The sequence below is a fragment of the Ostrea edulis genome, chromosome 6, assembly GCF_947568905.1.
Source record: "Ostrea edulis chromosome 6, xbOstEdul1.1, whole genome shotgun sequence".
Taxonomy (NCBI): domain Eukaryota; kingdom Metazoa; phylum Mollusca; class Bivalvia; order Ostreida; family Ostreidae; genus Ostrea; species Ostrea edulis.
The window spans coordinates 78638837-78656336 of record NC_079169.1 but is presented as its reverse complement, the minus strand read 5'-3'; the positions used below and the strand labels follow the sequence as shown (position 1 = coordinate 78656336).

General features: G+C 33.9%; 1 protein-coding gene and 1 long non-coding RNA gene across 6 annotated transcripts in view; one reads left to right on the top strand and one right to left on the bottom strand.

Annotated features, from left to right (window-relative positions):
* Positions 1-2597, bottom strand: part of LOC130046978 (uncharacterized) — a 7884-nt gene extending 5287 nt beyond the window's left edge. The window contains exon 1 of the long non-coding RNA XR_008796060.1: positions 1-2597. This exon is cut by the window's left edge and continues 3595 nt beyond it. This is a non-coding gene — a long non-coding RNA (uncharacterized LOC130046978).
* The window catches only part of LOC125683187 (extended synaptotagmin-2-like), a 48004-nt gene that overhangs the window by 22871 nt on the left and 7633 nt on the right, over positions 1-17500 (top strand). For 3 of the 5 annotated variants that reach the window (XR_007372811.2, XM_048924039.2, XM_048924037.2), the window contains 4 exons: positions 4621-4701; positions 12591-12752; positions 16402-16554; positions 16994-17310. Coding sequence is in view for 4 of the 5 variants with exons in the window: in XM_048924039.2 (XP_048779996.1) it covers positions 4621-4701; positions 12591-12752; positions 16402-16554; positions 16994-17310 (713 nt within the window). In the remaining variant the exon portion in view is untranslated. The remainder of the gene's footprint in view (positions 1-4620; positions 4702-12590; positions 12753-16401; positions 16555-16993; positions 17311-17500) is intronic. The other 2 variants (XM_056140893.1, XM_048924038.2) reach the window with 1 other exon arrangement.

The window sequence follows — 17500 nt, the reverse complement described above, 5'->3', positions numbered from 1 at the left end:
CTTTTATTATAATTGCAAAGTTCATATGTTCAGGCATGATGTACATAGTGTCATTTGTTTAATGCTATAATAGTATAAAATTAATTATATACTAGGGATGTCAACAAGTACCTGTTTAACTGGGTACTCTATCGAATGTCCGAGTATCGAATGCTCAAATGAGAACTCTGTTACTAGGATGTGTAATATAAATATTTCAAAGCACATATTTTCACTAAAAGCATCAGTACATGTATATCTATGAAGCATTAAAATTAATGCAGTCCTCAAAAATCTTCTGTACTCCTGGACATGAAGCAGTAAAACTGTTTACATAATTATAATAAGTAATGAGCCTTCTATGAAATTGTGAAATTCTTGGCCCCTGGGTGAAATTATGAAATTCTTGGCCTCTGGGTTCAGGGACCAAGTCCCAGGGTAGGGCAATGTTTGTCATTTTGAAAATATGTTTTTTTATATTAGAAAAACTTCTTAGTTTACTTCTGGGCATCAAGGAGGCAAACTGTTTGTATGATTATGATGAGCAATGTGAATTTTGTGATCCCTGGGTTCAGGTCCCAGAATGGGGCTTACTTGATCATATGTTGAAAATGCAATATATTTTAGAAAATCTCTTCTCCTGGACATCAAGCAGACAAACTGTTTGCATGATTATCTGTAATGAGCAATATGGACCCTCTTTGAAAACATAATTTGCCTTTTAGAACTAAAATGGAAAATTTCATCTGTTGTGATGTGATAATTCTCACTTATTATCAAAGAATTCTGAATCATCAGTTGTGTCTGATCGTTATACCAATATATCTATCATCTAGTACAAAGTATAAAAGTGGAGAAGTATAAAAAATGCATAGGTAAGACAAATATTTCTAAAGAGTGAAAAATGTAGATACTCAGGTGACTGTTAAGGCCCATGGGTCTCTCTTATAGATGTGAACAGCTGTTGCTAATTTGCATGATAAGTGTTGTATTAGTCCACAAAGCTCTAACACATTCTGCTGCACATTTTGGATTCCATGTTTGGAAGGTCATTCAAATTGTTAAGAAAACTCAAATGTACTGTAACAGTGGATACAGTAGACATCATCACTGTTCTCTTAGCTTCGTATGATTAAGACAACTGAAACTTTCTCTGTCTTTAATCATTAGCTAACAAGTAGAGAATAGCTGCAATATATCCTCATTCCTTATCTCCCATAACTTGTAATTCTCCATAAACAGCTAGAATATAGAGGACTATAAGGATAAATAATAACTCAAATTATAGCTTTTTATATTGACTTAATCCAGAAATTGGCAATCTGAACAATATATTTCAAATCTTGAATACTGATAGATGGCTTGGTGTTGCTACTCAGTACTTGTGTGAGAAGTTGTTGAATGATACTTTCCATAATGACGTTGTGACAAAATCTGATTTTGATTTTAATTTTATGATAGCCAAAGTTGACACTCCTCTTCGTTATCTTCTCAAAATTCTTAGTTTCACTTTCACATTTCAAAGTTATAGTATCGAAACTAATGTCCATGTTTCACACCTTATTCAGTGCTAACTTATTCATTATCTTAATTGCCTAATTAACGCCTTCACTGACCAGGTAGGATATCACCAGGGAAGGGCCACATGTATTAAACACTCAATTAACAGTACATACCGCCCATGTTATGCCCAAGCTATTTAAATTTTCCAGGTAAATTTCACATGGAATATCTTGATTGGCAGCTCCATAAACAATATTTCCAAGTTTTTAAGAATGAAATGTAATAAAATAGGAATTTTACTTCAAGAGATCAAGAGAGTTCAAGAGTAAATGCATTGCTTAATAGAGGAAAAATTGAAACCTTGAGCTTAAGACTTCACTTCAAGAGATCTAGAACTTTCAAATTGAGAGATCAAAATTCACACTATCTCAAGTCACCTATAGATGGATATTATTGTATATGCTGCAATTTATTATATGAGTACATGTATTAAAATACATTGACAATTTACAAAATAAGGTTCATAGGCCCATGTTTCTAACTAGTGAATTAGAATTTATTTCCAGAGCCCCCTCAACTCAGCTCTGTAGGTATCGCTGTGACATATTATATATTACATGTTGTTTTCTCTTGTTTTCTTTACTTAAAATTTAAATATATGGTAAGTACCAGTGAATTTTTTTCAATTTTGAAGCTTTGATTATTTGCTTTTAGACACTTTCTAACAGAAGTGTGCATGTTCATTGATTTTCTCCCTTTCAATTTTATATTTTTCCAGTTTTCAATGGTTTTGACTCATCTGAACTGAAAACTCAGTGAACTTTTCTGATTGAAGTTGTCCATTGTCTGTATTCTTTTCACATTTTCAACTTTAGTCTTCAAAAGAACTACAGGGCCAATATCAGTCCTACTAGACATCATGCATTGTGATTTATTATTGTAACAAGTTTCAGACTAATATCCGAAATAGTACTCTGTATATAGTGTCCACAACATTTTCCCACATACACACACATGCACAGATGCAGGCAATTGAGAAAATGTTAAAGGGTTGGAGGTTTCTGTTGACCAGTTGGTATTGTAATCTAATTGAAAAATTGCGAAGTTTGATAGAAGAAAAACTTGGGTTCACCAATTGCATATGCAGGGAGGATTAAATTTCTATCATAGGGATGCTGTAAAGGTTTGTTTTGAATGTATGATAAGTTATAATTTTGTCATAATTATGATTTTACAGAAAATTCAACTCGGTTTAATATTTCTTTGAATACAATGTATTAATGCAATTTAACAATAAAGAGCCAAATTACGCCATTAGTGAACCTATACTTATTTGTATTACTGTATAAATAATTATATATATATATATATATATATATGTACATATTTATGGTCTTTGTAATGTAAAGGATGTACATGTACATTGTATATGTATTTTTTTTTTAAATAAATGTATATGTGCAATGATTGATAATAGTTTACAAAAAAAGGGACAAAACTCTTCAAGTAACTTCAGTATTTGGACTGGTTCCTGTCTCTTATGCTTAGTCAAATTGAGAGGATAAAATGTTGAACTTTTCATGGCAAGATATTTGTTGGTTCTTCCAGTTAAAAGTAAAGATACTGTAATTAAAGTTTTTAAGAGTTAGCTTGTGTTGATATTAATCCATTTGCAGGTATGGAATTCAGTAGAGGAATCCACTTATTAAAACAACTTTTGAAATATTTCTTCCTTGTGTAAATTAGATTTTGATGAACTTGCTTGGTGGGCATATTACATTGAGCATGTCATCTTTGGTGAGGGCATGCAAACATTCTCCAGTTTTATTTTACACAGAGAACATGACACCTTTCTCCAGTTTTCACAGTTCATGAACATTTTATCATGACTTCATTAGATAGCTACATGTACATATAGGTTTAGTATGTAACATGATATGGAGAAATTATATACCTACATGTAGCATTCGCTTACTAGAATTATTATTTTTCAAATAATATAAGATATGTCATATCAAGTTTCACTCGTTCATGTTTGGAAGAGAAAAGATGTGCAATTTTTGTCATTTATCATTCTGATTTTAAATAAATGAACCTGCCTGATGATCAAAATTATACTTCTTGCATATATGTATACATGTACATACATTTATCCTATTCATCTAATGTGGTCATTAAGACAATTTTACTCACTTTTTCGGTTATGACATGCTGTATAGAAAACCACATGTTTCTCCCTGTTGGATACCTGGTATGCAATGCCAAGCATGGTCAATTTTATAGGTCAACAATACCCATTTAACTTGGGAAATTGAGATGAACTTGAATATTGCAAATTCATTGACCACATTTTCCAGTTTGTCTTAAGTATAAGATAGTTTTTAAGGCAATTTAGATAACTCTAAATTTGATTAGGTTTAATTGTGTTTTTAATTGTCTATACTGATTTAACAGAGGTTAATTGACATGTAGTTTGTGTACAGGTGCTTTTCTATTGTCAGTACAGACAATACAAGGATAACTCAGTATAGAGTTATCCTTCCTTTTCAATTCAAACCCCTAGGTTATTTTTTTTAAATTTATTTAGGCCAACAGAGTTCACTTGGCTAGGCCCTACCATGCAACTTGGCATTTACAATATCTGTTCTATAATTGAAAATTTTCTTCAGTGAAATTTTTGAGATGAGATTTTTGATTCCAGATACCAAATGTAAATGTTAATGTACAATAATTGTACATACTGATCACAGCCTGAAAATTTCAATCATACATTAATATATTTAAGTGTAGTGTGCTATTTTGATAATCGATATATTTCCCCTCATCATCATACTGTACTTTTCTGACCCCCTATACTCACCTAACAGTCAGAGTGCATCTACAGGATTTCTCATGTGGTGCATGTAACAAGCACATTTGCTGTTTTAGTGATTTTTTGGTGTTTAAATGAATGATTTACAATCAACAGGTGAATTTATCTAAATATTATAACAAAATCACCAGAAAAAAGAAATTTGTGATCTCTATAGAAGTGATTGTCCACTGAGTTTTATTATTGATCAGATGAAAACTATGTTTGATATGTGGAATTTCATATAATATCAGTAGTAAACGAACTTAAAATTTTATTCTTTGTAGGCTATGAAACAGATAGATGCCTCTTCAGAACTGTCAACCTGTGTCCTAATGGTCAACTTGGATTCAGCCAAAGACTTGCCTGTAAGTACCTGTGTGTTGGACGTTAGACATTTAAAAAGTACCAGTGTGTTGGACGTTCGACATTTAATGTGTGTTAGGTTCATAAGTTAGATTTACAGTCATTGGATGCTAATGCATTGCTATTACTATTACCTTAGCAATGACAATTATTTTCCTATAATTTCATAGATATTGATTTTTATTCTCTTTAGGACTCGTATGTACATCAATTTTTTTGTGCCCCAAGATCAGATGATTATTTGTATTGGGTTATTTGTCTCTTTATCTGCCTGCAACTTTAATCTTGGTCCATCTTCACTAGGCACAGGTGACGCTGCATGGTGTTTCTCTTTTCTTAAAAATTTTGAAAAGAGATCAAAACACCATGGAGTGTCACCCTTGGCTAGCAAAGATGATCGTGGTCATGAGTTTTGAATTATACAAGATTTGGTCAACTGAAAAGACAAGCTTAAGACATGTGACAATAGAAATCATTAAAGATCCATTTTTCTTTGATGTTGCCATGCTTGGGAACAAAGTGTTTTACAAGCGATGTATATCTGACATTGTCTCAGTTTCATTACATATGACAGTATGCTTTAGGATTGTTGTACTGGGGTTTGGATGGTCGACTTAGATTTAGAACCTTCTTTTATTTGTCTAGTAAGGCCTGATTTTAAAACTGAGAATTTTGATTTTATTCAGAGTACTTTACAGGGATAGACATTACCTTTATTATGTACTTGTCCATCGAGCAAGTGGAGTTTGAAATTTCCCTGTCTGAACACAATTTTAGATTGCCAGAACCCATTTTGAAAGATATATATATAAGAAGACTAATTTTATGATTATCTAAACATGATCTCAAAATATTGTTAGAGTAATGTAATGTTTGTATAATACAATCCGTGAAAGTCTGATTTCCACAACTCGTTAGCCTGTTTTCTTTTTATACATCTGAGATCTAAGATCAGGAGACATATTCTGTTTTTATTCTGTCTTTTTGTCTCTGTCTATCCGTAAAAATTTTATGGTTTACAAACTGCAAGAGATATATATATAGATACTCTTTTATGCATATATAAACCACGGGAAGGGATATTGAAAAGCTAGCATAGGATTCCTGTGGGGCTACAGAGTCGACACTATTGCCTCAGTTAGGGAGATTAGATTTCAGGACTTATCAATAAGTTAAGAAGGGTTTGGACTTATTTACACTGTGGGTCGGTGTAATGAAAAGCTTGTCTGAGATTGTCTTTTATTTCAATCTCGCGTATGTTTTATGTACATGTAATAGGCTGCCATTTAAGTGCACGTGAAGATGTGACAGTGATATTTACAACTAATTCTGACTTTGTTGTAGTTCATAGTTAATAATGCAGACTTTTCATATAGCCATTCCGTATGATTTTATTAGATTCTCTGAAATGCCATTCTCTATGTTATAGTAGTGAGACCTTTTGGAAAAGTTTCGAACCAATTAACAAAAATTTGGCAGGCATGATTAATCCAAATACTGACTGACTAACACACTGGAACATTGCACATTTTACAGTACATCAGACTGAGTATAATGATGAACAGATTCATATAGAAAGCAGCTTTGCTTTTTGTACGTTTTATTTGAAATAGGCAAACAATTCAATAGTTCATGTGACATGCAGAATATGAAAATGAGGAATATTCACTTGCTCGATCAGGCAACAATGTATTAGGCATGCATTTCTACTTGTGTGATCCTGGGCAATGAGACACCTGTTAATGCCTATCCCTGCTATGTAAATATAGTCAAATAGAATATACTGTATGTGTATGTATTTTGAATTCATTTATATTCAAAATTTAGCACAATCAGAGCCCATGCACCATTTGGTGCTATCATGATTGAGTGCTTCTTCTATGTATTATTATGGGTGAATAGACTTTCCTATTTCAGTACGACCATGAATTCGCACTACCAAAGGGATATGAATCCTGCTAAAATGATTCAATGATTACTGTGTTGTGTAAAGTGATTGCTTTTTATGAGACATATACTATAAAGTTGTAAACAACTGCAGTGATATCTTGATTTATTATAGTTTTGAATCAAACTTTTCATGATCTCTCTCTGTATTGTATTCTACAGAATTCTAAGGTAAATGAAGTACACACTTTACTTATACACCCTTTTAGCCAATAAGATATATACAGTGTGTAGCTGTTTGTAGTGTGAGTTTGCATTCAGTGCGATTCTCAAGTCATCATCATCATTATAATCTGCTCTGCCAGTTAAAGAAAAAGTTCGCTGGAAATAATTTAATAAAGTACAAAACATGTTAACTTTGTTCTATGAATATTATGTTTATTCAGGCAAAGCATCAGATAAATCACAAATCTTAATCGTGTATATATATATATATATTACATTGTAAAATATGTTAAAAATGTCAATTGGGGATCACAAATGAATTTTTGGCACATTGCTATCAATGTACACAATAACGTACACTCCAGATATTATCACAGCTAGAGCCACCAACGACATCATTATCAAAATACATGCTTATGACAGTACCAGGTCTTATCACAGACAATATAAATTATATACTTTAAATCAATCTTTGCCTAGGATAACCCATGTAAGCAATTTATAAATCTTGCTTATTTCCTATGGGGTCCTATTTCTGAGGACATTCATATTTCAAGGTGTATAACAAATGTATCGTTTTCCACCTTTATCGTGGTTCATTTGATACGGTATACCGCAAGTCTCTATGGAATGGAACACGTTAGCGCTCCCTGAAATATACGACGGTGTGAAGAGAATCGGGGGGGGGGGGGGGTATCATCTCATATATACTTACAAAAACTGATAGACAATTCTTGTATTTACATAATTACATTTGGATAATAAACCCATGCTATAGTACTCATAGGGTCAAATGTATTGAATTTCATACACTCTTTATTTTAAAAGTTGAAAGTTTACGGGATATTAATTTTCAGTTTCATTAAGAATGTTAAGGGAAGAAAGGAGTGAATGTAAATAGAAATTGAGATATTCTATTTAATAGAATAAATCAAATGATATATTTCAGCATTATAAATCGTTATTTTTTGAAAATTTCAAATTGTCTTCATTGTTTTTCATGTATTTACCATAACCACATATTATAAAAACCACTTTGATATCGCAAAGCACCGTGTGATGAATTGGTTTTGTGGTGTTAATTCTTCACATGATACCATCTTCTTGCACTTACAGCCTCATTCTGAGATCGATGGGTCACTCTGATGTGTCATGTAGTTTACTAATTGGTTGGAGAAAGTAACATGTATTGCTATTGAATTGTGGGGACTAACTCTAATATATCTCAAATTTACTAATTTGATTAGTTATGAATACTTGCATAAGATTTGAAATTTAAACAATATTGAATTATGCTACATTGAACTAAAAATTATAATCGTAAAATGAGGAAATTATATGATAAAAAGATAAAGTACTGGTTGAATCGCAAACTGTAGAGTCGTGTAGTGTATTTAGTTTCAGTTCAATTGAATCGTATCTAATATAATTACATGTATAATGAGAATTAAAAACATTGTTTTCCCTTGTCCTAGTAGGTAGTTTTTCGGCATTGTTCAGAATGAAAAAGAGTGGCCTTAAATTAGTACATTCATTTAGTTTTAAATTCATATTCCATTCTCTCTAGAGTTTGAAGTGATTACTAGTATGTAGAATGTTTATTTCTTCTTTAGTAGATTCTGTAGCTCATCAGTATGCAAGTTTCGAGATCCCAGCTCCACTATGATGTAGATTGAGGCATTTAGTGGGTCTGTGTTTGTAAGAGTAATCCTGTGGGTGGTCATAGAAGCGGGTAGTGAAAATTATGAAAATCCCATTCTGTGTAAATTATAAGGTGTAATGATGGGAATACAAAAATTGACATAATAAACACCTAAATGCCAAAGAAGGAGATATTTATCAATAAGTCATGATATTTTTTCGTAGTTAATATTTCATCATGCTTGTCTATATGTAACTGCATGGTCAAATTCGATTTCAACCAAATTCAGATGGGTATGACAAATTTCTTCTTTTATATAAGTATTTACCAATAGATATATTATATATTGTCCCACCTACTTGTTAATAGATTCCTATTGTACCATTCTGAGTAGCAAGAATTCTTCAAATGGAAATTACACTTTATGTGATGAAATTACAGTGGTGGATGCATCTCAAAACATGCATATTACTAGGTGATTTACAGAGAATTAATTGCTAATATCATGCTTTGATTTCATACTATGTACAGAATATACACAAAGTCTTATTATTCAATGTCCAAGTAAAAGTTTTCTGCTTTCACATATTTTTGCAGATCTTGCTCTCTTTTGAGCCACATTTCTGTTAGTTTATATACATTCTATTAGCATTTAGATTTTTATTACAATATCATGCACATGTATTATTTTGTTTCCAGATGAAATGCAAAGGGGTATGCTTTCTCAAATGTTTGAATTCAAAAAATATTTCAATTCATTGGTATTTTGTATCATTTCATTGATTGTAAAATTTCCATTTGTATTTTTGTTTATAAGTTTGAATGAAATGATATACTGTGAGATTTCTTGAATTGATGAAGCTATTAAAATTTTGAGAAGCATTTTCAAAAATATTTTTAGAGATCACCAGATTGTTGCATTGATATCAATATCAGAGTTTCTGTTCTGTGTTGTGTTGTTATAGTGCTAAACTAAACCAGCTTTTTTTTCCAAAAAGACAGATGACTGATTGCTATATTTGAGAACATTTTAAAGGTTTACAGTAAATTTTATTGTTCCACTTTAGCTTTATATTGAGCACATTAAGGGTCGGGTGATTTTTTTTCTGATCAGAATTAACCTGTTGTGTATATCCATTTGTTGTCCCTTTATAGATACAGGTATGTATTTTGTGTTTTGAATTATTTTAAAAATATTGGAACTTTAGTATCTCATTTGGGAGTAGATATGATTTTACATGTAGTGGTACTTTGTTTAATTTAGGACGACATCCCTTTCCAGTAAGAGATGAAACATATAGTGAAAATAAAGAAAGGTTATTTTTGTTTTTAAAAAAATCTTTATTGCTAGTGTTGCCCCTTTGCTCCTTTCTTTCCATCCAATTATGACCATTAGTCATTTTGTCATAGTTGCAGTTTTCCAGGTTTTTTTATGTTGTATTTATTTATTTATGTTAAGCTTGCAGATATGGGTTGAGTTTTTTGTCTGCAGTTGTGTAATGAGTTGTTGAAGTGGAGATTAAGGTTGAATCGACATACTTTAAGTGGAGTTTTGGTCTGTATAGTAACAAGTTCATGAGTTAATAAAACTTTGAATCACTTTCAGTTGTTTTACATCCCTTGAACTGTAAAAATTTAAGTTTATCATGCTTTTTTTTTATGCCCCTCCCCTCCTGAAAAAGAGGGGGCGTATTGTTTAGCACCTGTTGATTGTTCTGTAGACCATAGACCAGGTCTTGTCTGTTTACTATCTTAATAATCTTTTGCTTGACAGACATCAAATTTGCTTCTTTCTAATGTGTCTATAGATGACCCCTATTGACTTTGAGGTCACATGGTCAAGGGTCAATCCACTCTGGACATAGGAAGATACAGTGTATTGTCTGCTCAATATCTTGATTCAGAATTGTTTTGGCACTACGTGTAATATCAATGAAAAGATTGTGTATTGTATAGGGGGAAAATAAATCGCGGTGGAAATTTTCACTATATTAGCAGTTTAGACAATTCCGCAAATTAAAGAAACCGTGAATATTTTTTGTCAAAATGAAGTGTAATTATTTTTTACTTAAACTACCTGAAAAATATGGAGCTTTTGCGTAGTCATGCAGTATAAAATACACATACAATAGAAGTATAGCTTTCTAGAATTATGTTCTGTATATCAATTGTTTTTTTAATCGTCATGTATTTTTCTTTTATACCTTAGTTCTCTAATAAATCATAATTTTATTCTATTGATCTTTTAATCACTCCTGCCTTATTCCTTTTGAGCCAACAATCAGTGTATAAGCAATCCAAACACCATGATTCTAAGTTGAATGACACGTGCGTAACAACTAGGAACATAAGTAATGTTGCCTCGGGGATTAACCACTTGATTACCTTTTAATATGTTTGCGTAACTCATGCTTTTATTTTTCACTTCAACTGACGTGCCATTACAAACTATAATATACAGTGAAAACAAAAACGTCTCTCAATTATGGACATGAATGTGAAACACTAGTGCACTAAACCAGCACTGAGTTTTTTATACTTCGCATTGTGCTCTCGTTGACACTATGGCCCAATTTCTCAATGTGTCTAAAATTTTAAAATACGCGAAAATTACAACCCATGAAATTATTCCCCAATACAGTATCGCCCTTTTCAGTTTTGCACCACAGGGGGCATTGTTTCTGGAAATATTTGTTGTTTTTGTTTTGTTTGCATGGGTGTGTAGTTGTTTTTAGATGAGTTGGGGATCAGATAAGTTTCAATTTGATTGAATTCTATTTAGTGGAGATATTGGTCTTCAGACTTCGACACTGTTACGAATCTTCATCATTTACTACAGTTTTTTATAAGGATGTATTGGTACATTGAATTCTCTATAATCCGGCATCTGTTCAGGGTTTTCTGTTTCTATTTTCATTTCTCTTTCACATATCAATCTGAGACTTGCTGTGTAGCTTCATTCTGCAATTTTGATCCATTTTGACCTCTTGTAGGAGTTTTGCCACTATATTTAAATTCCAGTTGACAATTTACATGTAGTGACTATATTATTTTAGTGGTTATGGGGGCATTTGTGTGGTGAGATGCATCAGTTTAGAGGAAGATTTCATGCTTCTTGGCATTGTGTAGCCTACTCACAAAAAAAAGTAAAGAACATCAAATTCATTATAGGCAAGTTTAATCAGTTTTTAAATCTCAATGCAAGACTCGCCTTGATCTTCAAATGAAATCAGAAAAAAAGCTGTAATGTTATATTTGTCTTGAAAATTTATCTTTATGATGTAAGAAGAATGTTTTTGCTTGCATGTCATAAAAATTATTTGCACCACAAATCTAATTCAACTCCAAAGTTGGTGACACATAATTTGCAAAAGGCCATTTTCCAACTGTATGGGTTGAATCCATAGAAATTCAGCCATTCTACTTTGAAGAGGCCTAATGGCAATTTTTTGAAAGACATAGATATTTGGACTGTAAAACCAGAGTTTCTCTGAGATATCATGAACTGAAATTTGTTTGTAAAACTTAATACATGTATGTTAAGTACTCATCTCTTCTCTCCTTTGAAAATGTTTCCTGACATTACTAACCCAATTAAATTTAATGTTATAATTACCGAGAGACTCTGAATGATGTGCCATCAGTTGGTTAGTAAGTCAATGTAAGCAAAACTTGGCTACTTAAAATTTATGAAATGTATAAAAATGCTTTAGTTGGAAATTTATGTCTCAGATTTAGCAAGTGATTAAGTTATTTAGTGAGTGTTTCCCACATAAACTGAGAGGGTTTAAATATATGGTGTTTGTCTAGAACCACTGAGCCAATGTGCAATATTCATTATTCATAGTTTCATGTTATTGTTGTGGCCCATGGGCCTCATTGATTGCTGGTGTTAATTAATTTCGCCCTTTATGTTTTGTTAATGCAAGGCGTTATAATGGTATGATGTGGTTAGTGTTTGATTTGGTATGAGATACATTTATGCTCTTTTTAAAGTGAAAATTTTATCAGAGTGATATTGACATGTCTAGATGATTTAATGATGACTTTTAAAATTTGTATGTCTACATGTATTTTTTGAAAACTGTAAAGTGTTACCTAGATATATTGCTTAATGGTAAGCTGTTGATAATACAGAGATTGAAGAAGCAGATAGCTGAACCAAGTCCATATGCAGTTGTTTCAATTGGACCAAAGACTTTTGAGACAGACGAGAAACCTAACACAGACAGTCCAGTGTGGGAGAAACCTTTCCGATTCTTAGTCCACAACCCACAGATTCAGAAGCTGGACATTCAGGTCAGTGTCTAATGTTCTTATTAATACAGTGCCACAGGTTCACGCAGTCCTACACAAAATTTAATTAGGCCACCCGGGTCATTTAAGTGACCTATTTGTTGTGCCTGACGTTAACTTTTGAACAGTTTTGACTTCTTTTCAGAAACTCTCTAGTCTGGCCAATTTTCATCGAAATTCGGGTAGGGTAAGAAAGATTATGGTCCTTACTAATTTTTGGCCAAAGGGGTGCGGCTAAAGCCTTTTAAAGTAGTAACATCTTAGAGATTTCTATACTTCTGGACATCTAAGCATAAAAACGGATTTCATAGTTGTAAGGCTTTTTATATAAAGTGTTTTACAGGACTGAGTGGCTGCTTGGATGAAAGCAAATAAAAATGAAAGTCCTTGTTGTTTATTATGCCCCCCTTCAAAGAAGAGGGACATATTGCTTTGCACCTGTCGTTTAGTCGGTAGACCACATGTTGTCCCCTCAATATCATGAGAACCATTCACTTGATCATAGTGATATTTTATATGTGGATTGCTTATGAGTAGAAGAGGACCTCTATTGATTTTTAGGTCAAGGGTCAGTCCATTCTGGACATATGTGTAGGAAGATGCTGTCTGCTCAATATATTGAAAACCCTTTCCTTAACAGACGTCAAATTTGGTACATTGTAAGGAGTACGTGAACCCTATCGGATTTGAGGTCACATGGTTAACTCATTCAGCCCCACTGACGAGTATACTCGTCCTATTTTTAGTGCACTGTTTACCCAGTGACGACTATAGTCGTCCTGGTTTTCCCCTCCTATCTGGCCGATGATGACTATACTCGTCGTTTTACCTGTATGTGAAAGAAGCTTTGATTGGTCGAAACTAGAAAAATCCGGGTACACATGATTATCCCAACCAATGAATGACATGTTAAGATGTCTTTGTGTGAAGTGTTCTTTATTTAGATACGATATAAATAGCTATACACAAAGGAATTTGGTACATGTGTTTAAAATATCGATCGAAAATGGCGGACGTATTGCGAGAAATTTTACAAGACGATAGCAGCGAAGAATTTGAGGGATTTGAATTGAAAGACGTTGAAAATGCAGAAGACAACTACATTTATCATCTACTTAATTTGGATGATGCTTTAGAAAAAGGATCAGACCTCGAAGTGTCTGATATTGAGTCGGAATCCGACCCCGAGTCAGAAAGTGAAAGTAGTGATGATGACGAGATTGTATTGGCAGATTACAATCGTTGGACAGACAATATACGGGATATAAACATTCCTGCATTCTGTGGACCGCAGCCTGGACCCACACAAATACTTGAGGCCGATAAAAAGGAGTTAGACTTCCTGAATTTATTATTTACTGACGAGTTTTATACGACAATTTCCGAGGAAACAAACTCGTATGCGCAAATCTGCATCAGATCAAAAGCAAACTCTGGATGGTACAACACAACTCCTGAGGAATGCGTGCATTTCTTGGTTGTTCAGTTGTTATGGGTATTGTTTCTGCACCTGCACAAGATTTGTACTGGTCTAAAGACAAACTATTTCATTTATCATGTATTGAAGAGAGATTTACAAGGACCAGATTTGAAAACATTCAACGATACTTCCATGTTGCCAACACAACACAAAATCCACCGAGGAACCAGCCTGGACATGACAAACTTGTTCATGTTAGAACAATTATGGAAGGGATTCGAGAAAATTTCAAGGCCCAATATAATCCACATAAAGAAGTATCAATTGATGAAGCCATGATTGGTTTTTCAGGGAGACTTGGCTTCAAACAGTATGTACCACTGAAGCCTACTAAACGTGGGATAAAAGTGTGGGTTCGTGCTGATCCACACAACGGATTCATGAATGATTTCCAAGTGTACACTGGAAAGAATAACAATGTCGCAGAGGCCAACTTAGGTGGAAGAGTTGTCTTAGATCTGATGACATCTATTTTGAACTTAGGTCATCATGTATATTGCGACAGCTTCTTCTCATCCCCAGATCTGTTTCTACAGTTATGGGACATGAGGACTGTTGCCTGTGGAACAGTGAAACAAAACAGGAAAGGAATGCCCAAGGATCTTGATAAAATCAAGCTGAAAAATCAAGGTGATCATATCATGAGACAAAAGGCAAACCTTGTAGTGAGTGTCTGGAGGGACAAGAGAAATTTGACCATCCTGTCAACAAACACGAACCAGAGCAACCAAGAAGTCATGAGGAAGCAGAAGGATGGTTCTGTGAAGAATGTGACCTGCCCAAACTCTGTGAAGCAATATAATGCATACATGAATGGTGTGGATCATGCTGATCAATTAAGGTCCACATATAACATTGCCAGGAAAAGTTTGAAGTGGTGGAAATACCTGTTCCTCTTCCTATACGATGTATGCATTGTAAATGCATATATATTGATGCGCGAATCTCCAAATCATGGTCTGAAGACCAAAAACAACCGCACTCGAACCAGGACCCAAATGGAATTTAGGATGAAGCTTGCGCATCAGTTAATTGGGAATTTCTCAATTAAAAGGAAACGCAAACCTGAGTTCAATGTAGCACAGGCGATGGAACACCACTGGCCAAGCACGATGCCAAAGAAGAGGAGATGTAAACAATGTACTAAATCTGGTGTTAGACGGGAACCTTTAAGTGGATGTACACAATGTGATGTGAACCTGTGTAATGACTGTTTCAGACCCTACCATTTGGACAACTTTCCAAACATTTATGGACAATAAACAGTGACATATGAAAATTTTTGTTGGTGAAAACTGTTTATTTTTGTTTTCTTTTGGGAAATGAACAAACACTTTTTATGGTAAGATAATAAATTTTATATGATTAGAATCAGCATTTATTCTTCTTTCTAACCTGAAAATTTCAAAAACATATGTGCATAATTAATGAAGTAGTGGCTATTTATCTATTGTCTGCTGATCATTCAGCAGCAGCAGGGAATCTGATAAAAATTTGCCTGGGGCACTGCTGCAATACACTGCTGGGGCTTATCTCAGATAACATAGCTGGGGCTGAATGAGTTAAAGGTCAATGTCAAACTGGACATAAGAATAAACTGTCCTCTCAATAACTTGAGAACCCTTTGCTTGACAGAATCAAACTGGGTATACTGTATCTTAGGATGCTCACATCTGACCTATATTTTCTGGATGAGTGATTAGGTTTCAATAAAGTTTTTTTTACAGGGGGCCCATTTAATTATCATTTGTAGCTACTACATTGTACATGTTGTATATGGTCCACTCACTGAAGGGACCAACTACTCAATATTAATCTGTCATACTTTCTTCTCTTCCCCCATGAATTTTATCTCTCCCTGCATTGTCTGTTGTCTTTTGACAACTTTTGTTGACCAAAACAAAAATGAGAGGACATTCAGTTCTCAGTTTTAAAAGATGTGGTCAAGTTGCACCATGACACTCTGAGTGAAAGTTCACAGTCTTTGTTGTGTGATGCTTGGTCGACTGTTAAAAATAGTCCATGGCAAATTGTGTACCGTGCAAATGCTGTGTATTATTCCCTTTGTTTATATGGTAAAGAAGTGGCCTCAGATTTTCATGGAATAAGTTTTAGAATGTTGCTGAAATTATTTAACGATGACTGAAATTATTGTTTTGCATGTTTTGATAGATTTTTGACAAGAAGAATCCAAAGGAATCATTGGGTGATCTGACTTTACCCCTAAAGACCTTGTTGTCTGCTCCTGATATGACTCTTGACCAGAATTTTGCTCTCAAAAACTCAGGAATGGATAGCAAGATTAACATGAGATTATGTCTAAGAGTAAGTATATACATGTACAAGATTAACATGAGATTATGTCTAAGAGTAAGTATATACATGTACAAGATTAACATGAGATTATGTCTAAGAGTAAGTATATACAGGTACAAGATTAACATGAGATTATGTCTAAGAGTAAGTATATACATGTACAGGTAATTTGTGTCAATACACCATGATTGTAATGTCAAACACTTTGCCCATTCAATCGTGTGATAATTAGTCTGCCATCGTTTGCAAGATTTAAGCTACATTTTGAAATCAATATCAAGCTTGTGACCTCACATAAAAACCTGGGCTCCTATTGTTATATATACATTCAAGGTCAGTGGAGGAAAATTTGCCCTTGTTCAGGGAGTTCCTCATTGAGGAGTCCTTCTTATTCCCCCATAATACTGTGTGTAATTTAGTGTCGGTAAATTTCATTTCCTTGGTGTAGATCCTGACAACAGAAAACAACCCAGCCTGGAGAAGTGAGAGCAGTATCCTAAACACTAATTCCAGCAGTGTGGATCCTCCTGCTGTCCAAAAGGAGGCCAAATCCACCCCAGACTCTGCCTCTCTGACACCTCAGCCCCAGAAGGAAGCAGCCAAAACAGAACAAAATCCTGTAGTGAAGAAGGAAGAAGTGAAGCAGGTCAGTGCAGCAAAGTTGGAAGGACAGGTGATCCCTCCAGCCAGCAACTCGGGGCCACAGACCATCACAGGTACTGAGGTCAGGCAGAGAAAGACCAAGTCCTCCCCAGCACCTGCAGAGTAAGTCAGTTCAGATGAACCAAATTTCTACCCTATTCAGTAAAACTTTACACAGCTAACTAAATTAATAAAAGACTCTTTATATTGGTTACATTACTGTATACAGGGTTATTTTTGTACTGTGTTATTTTCACCTTTCTGCACTTGCTGCCAGTTTTGCTCCATTTTAAATTCGCCTAGACACAGTGGT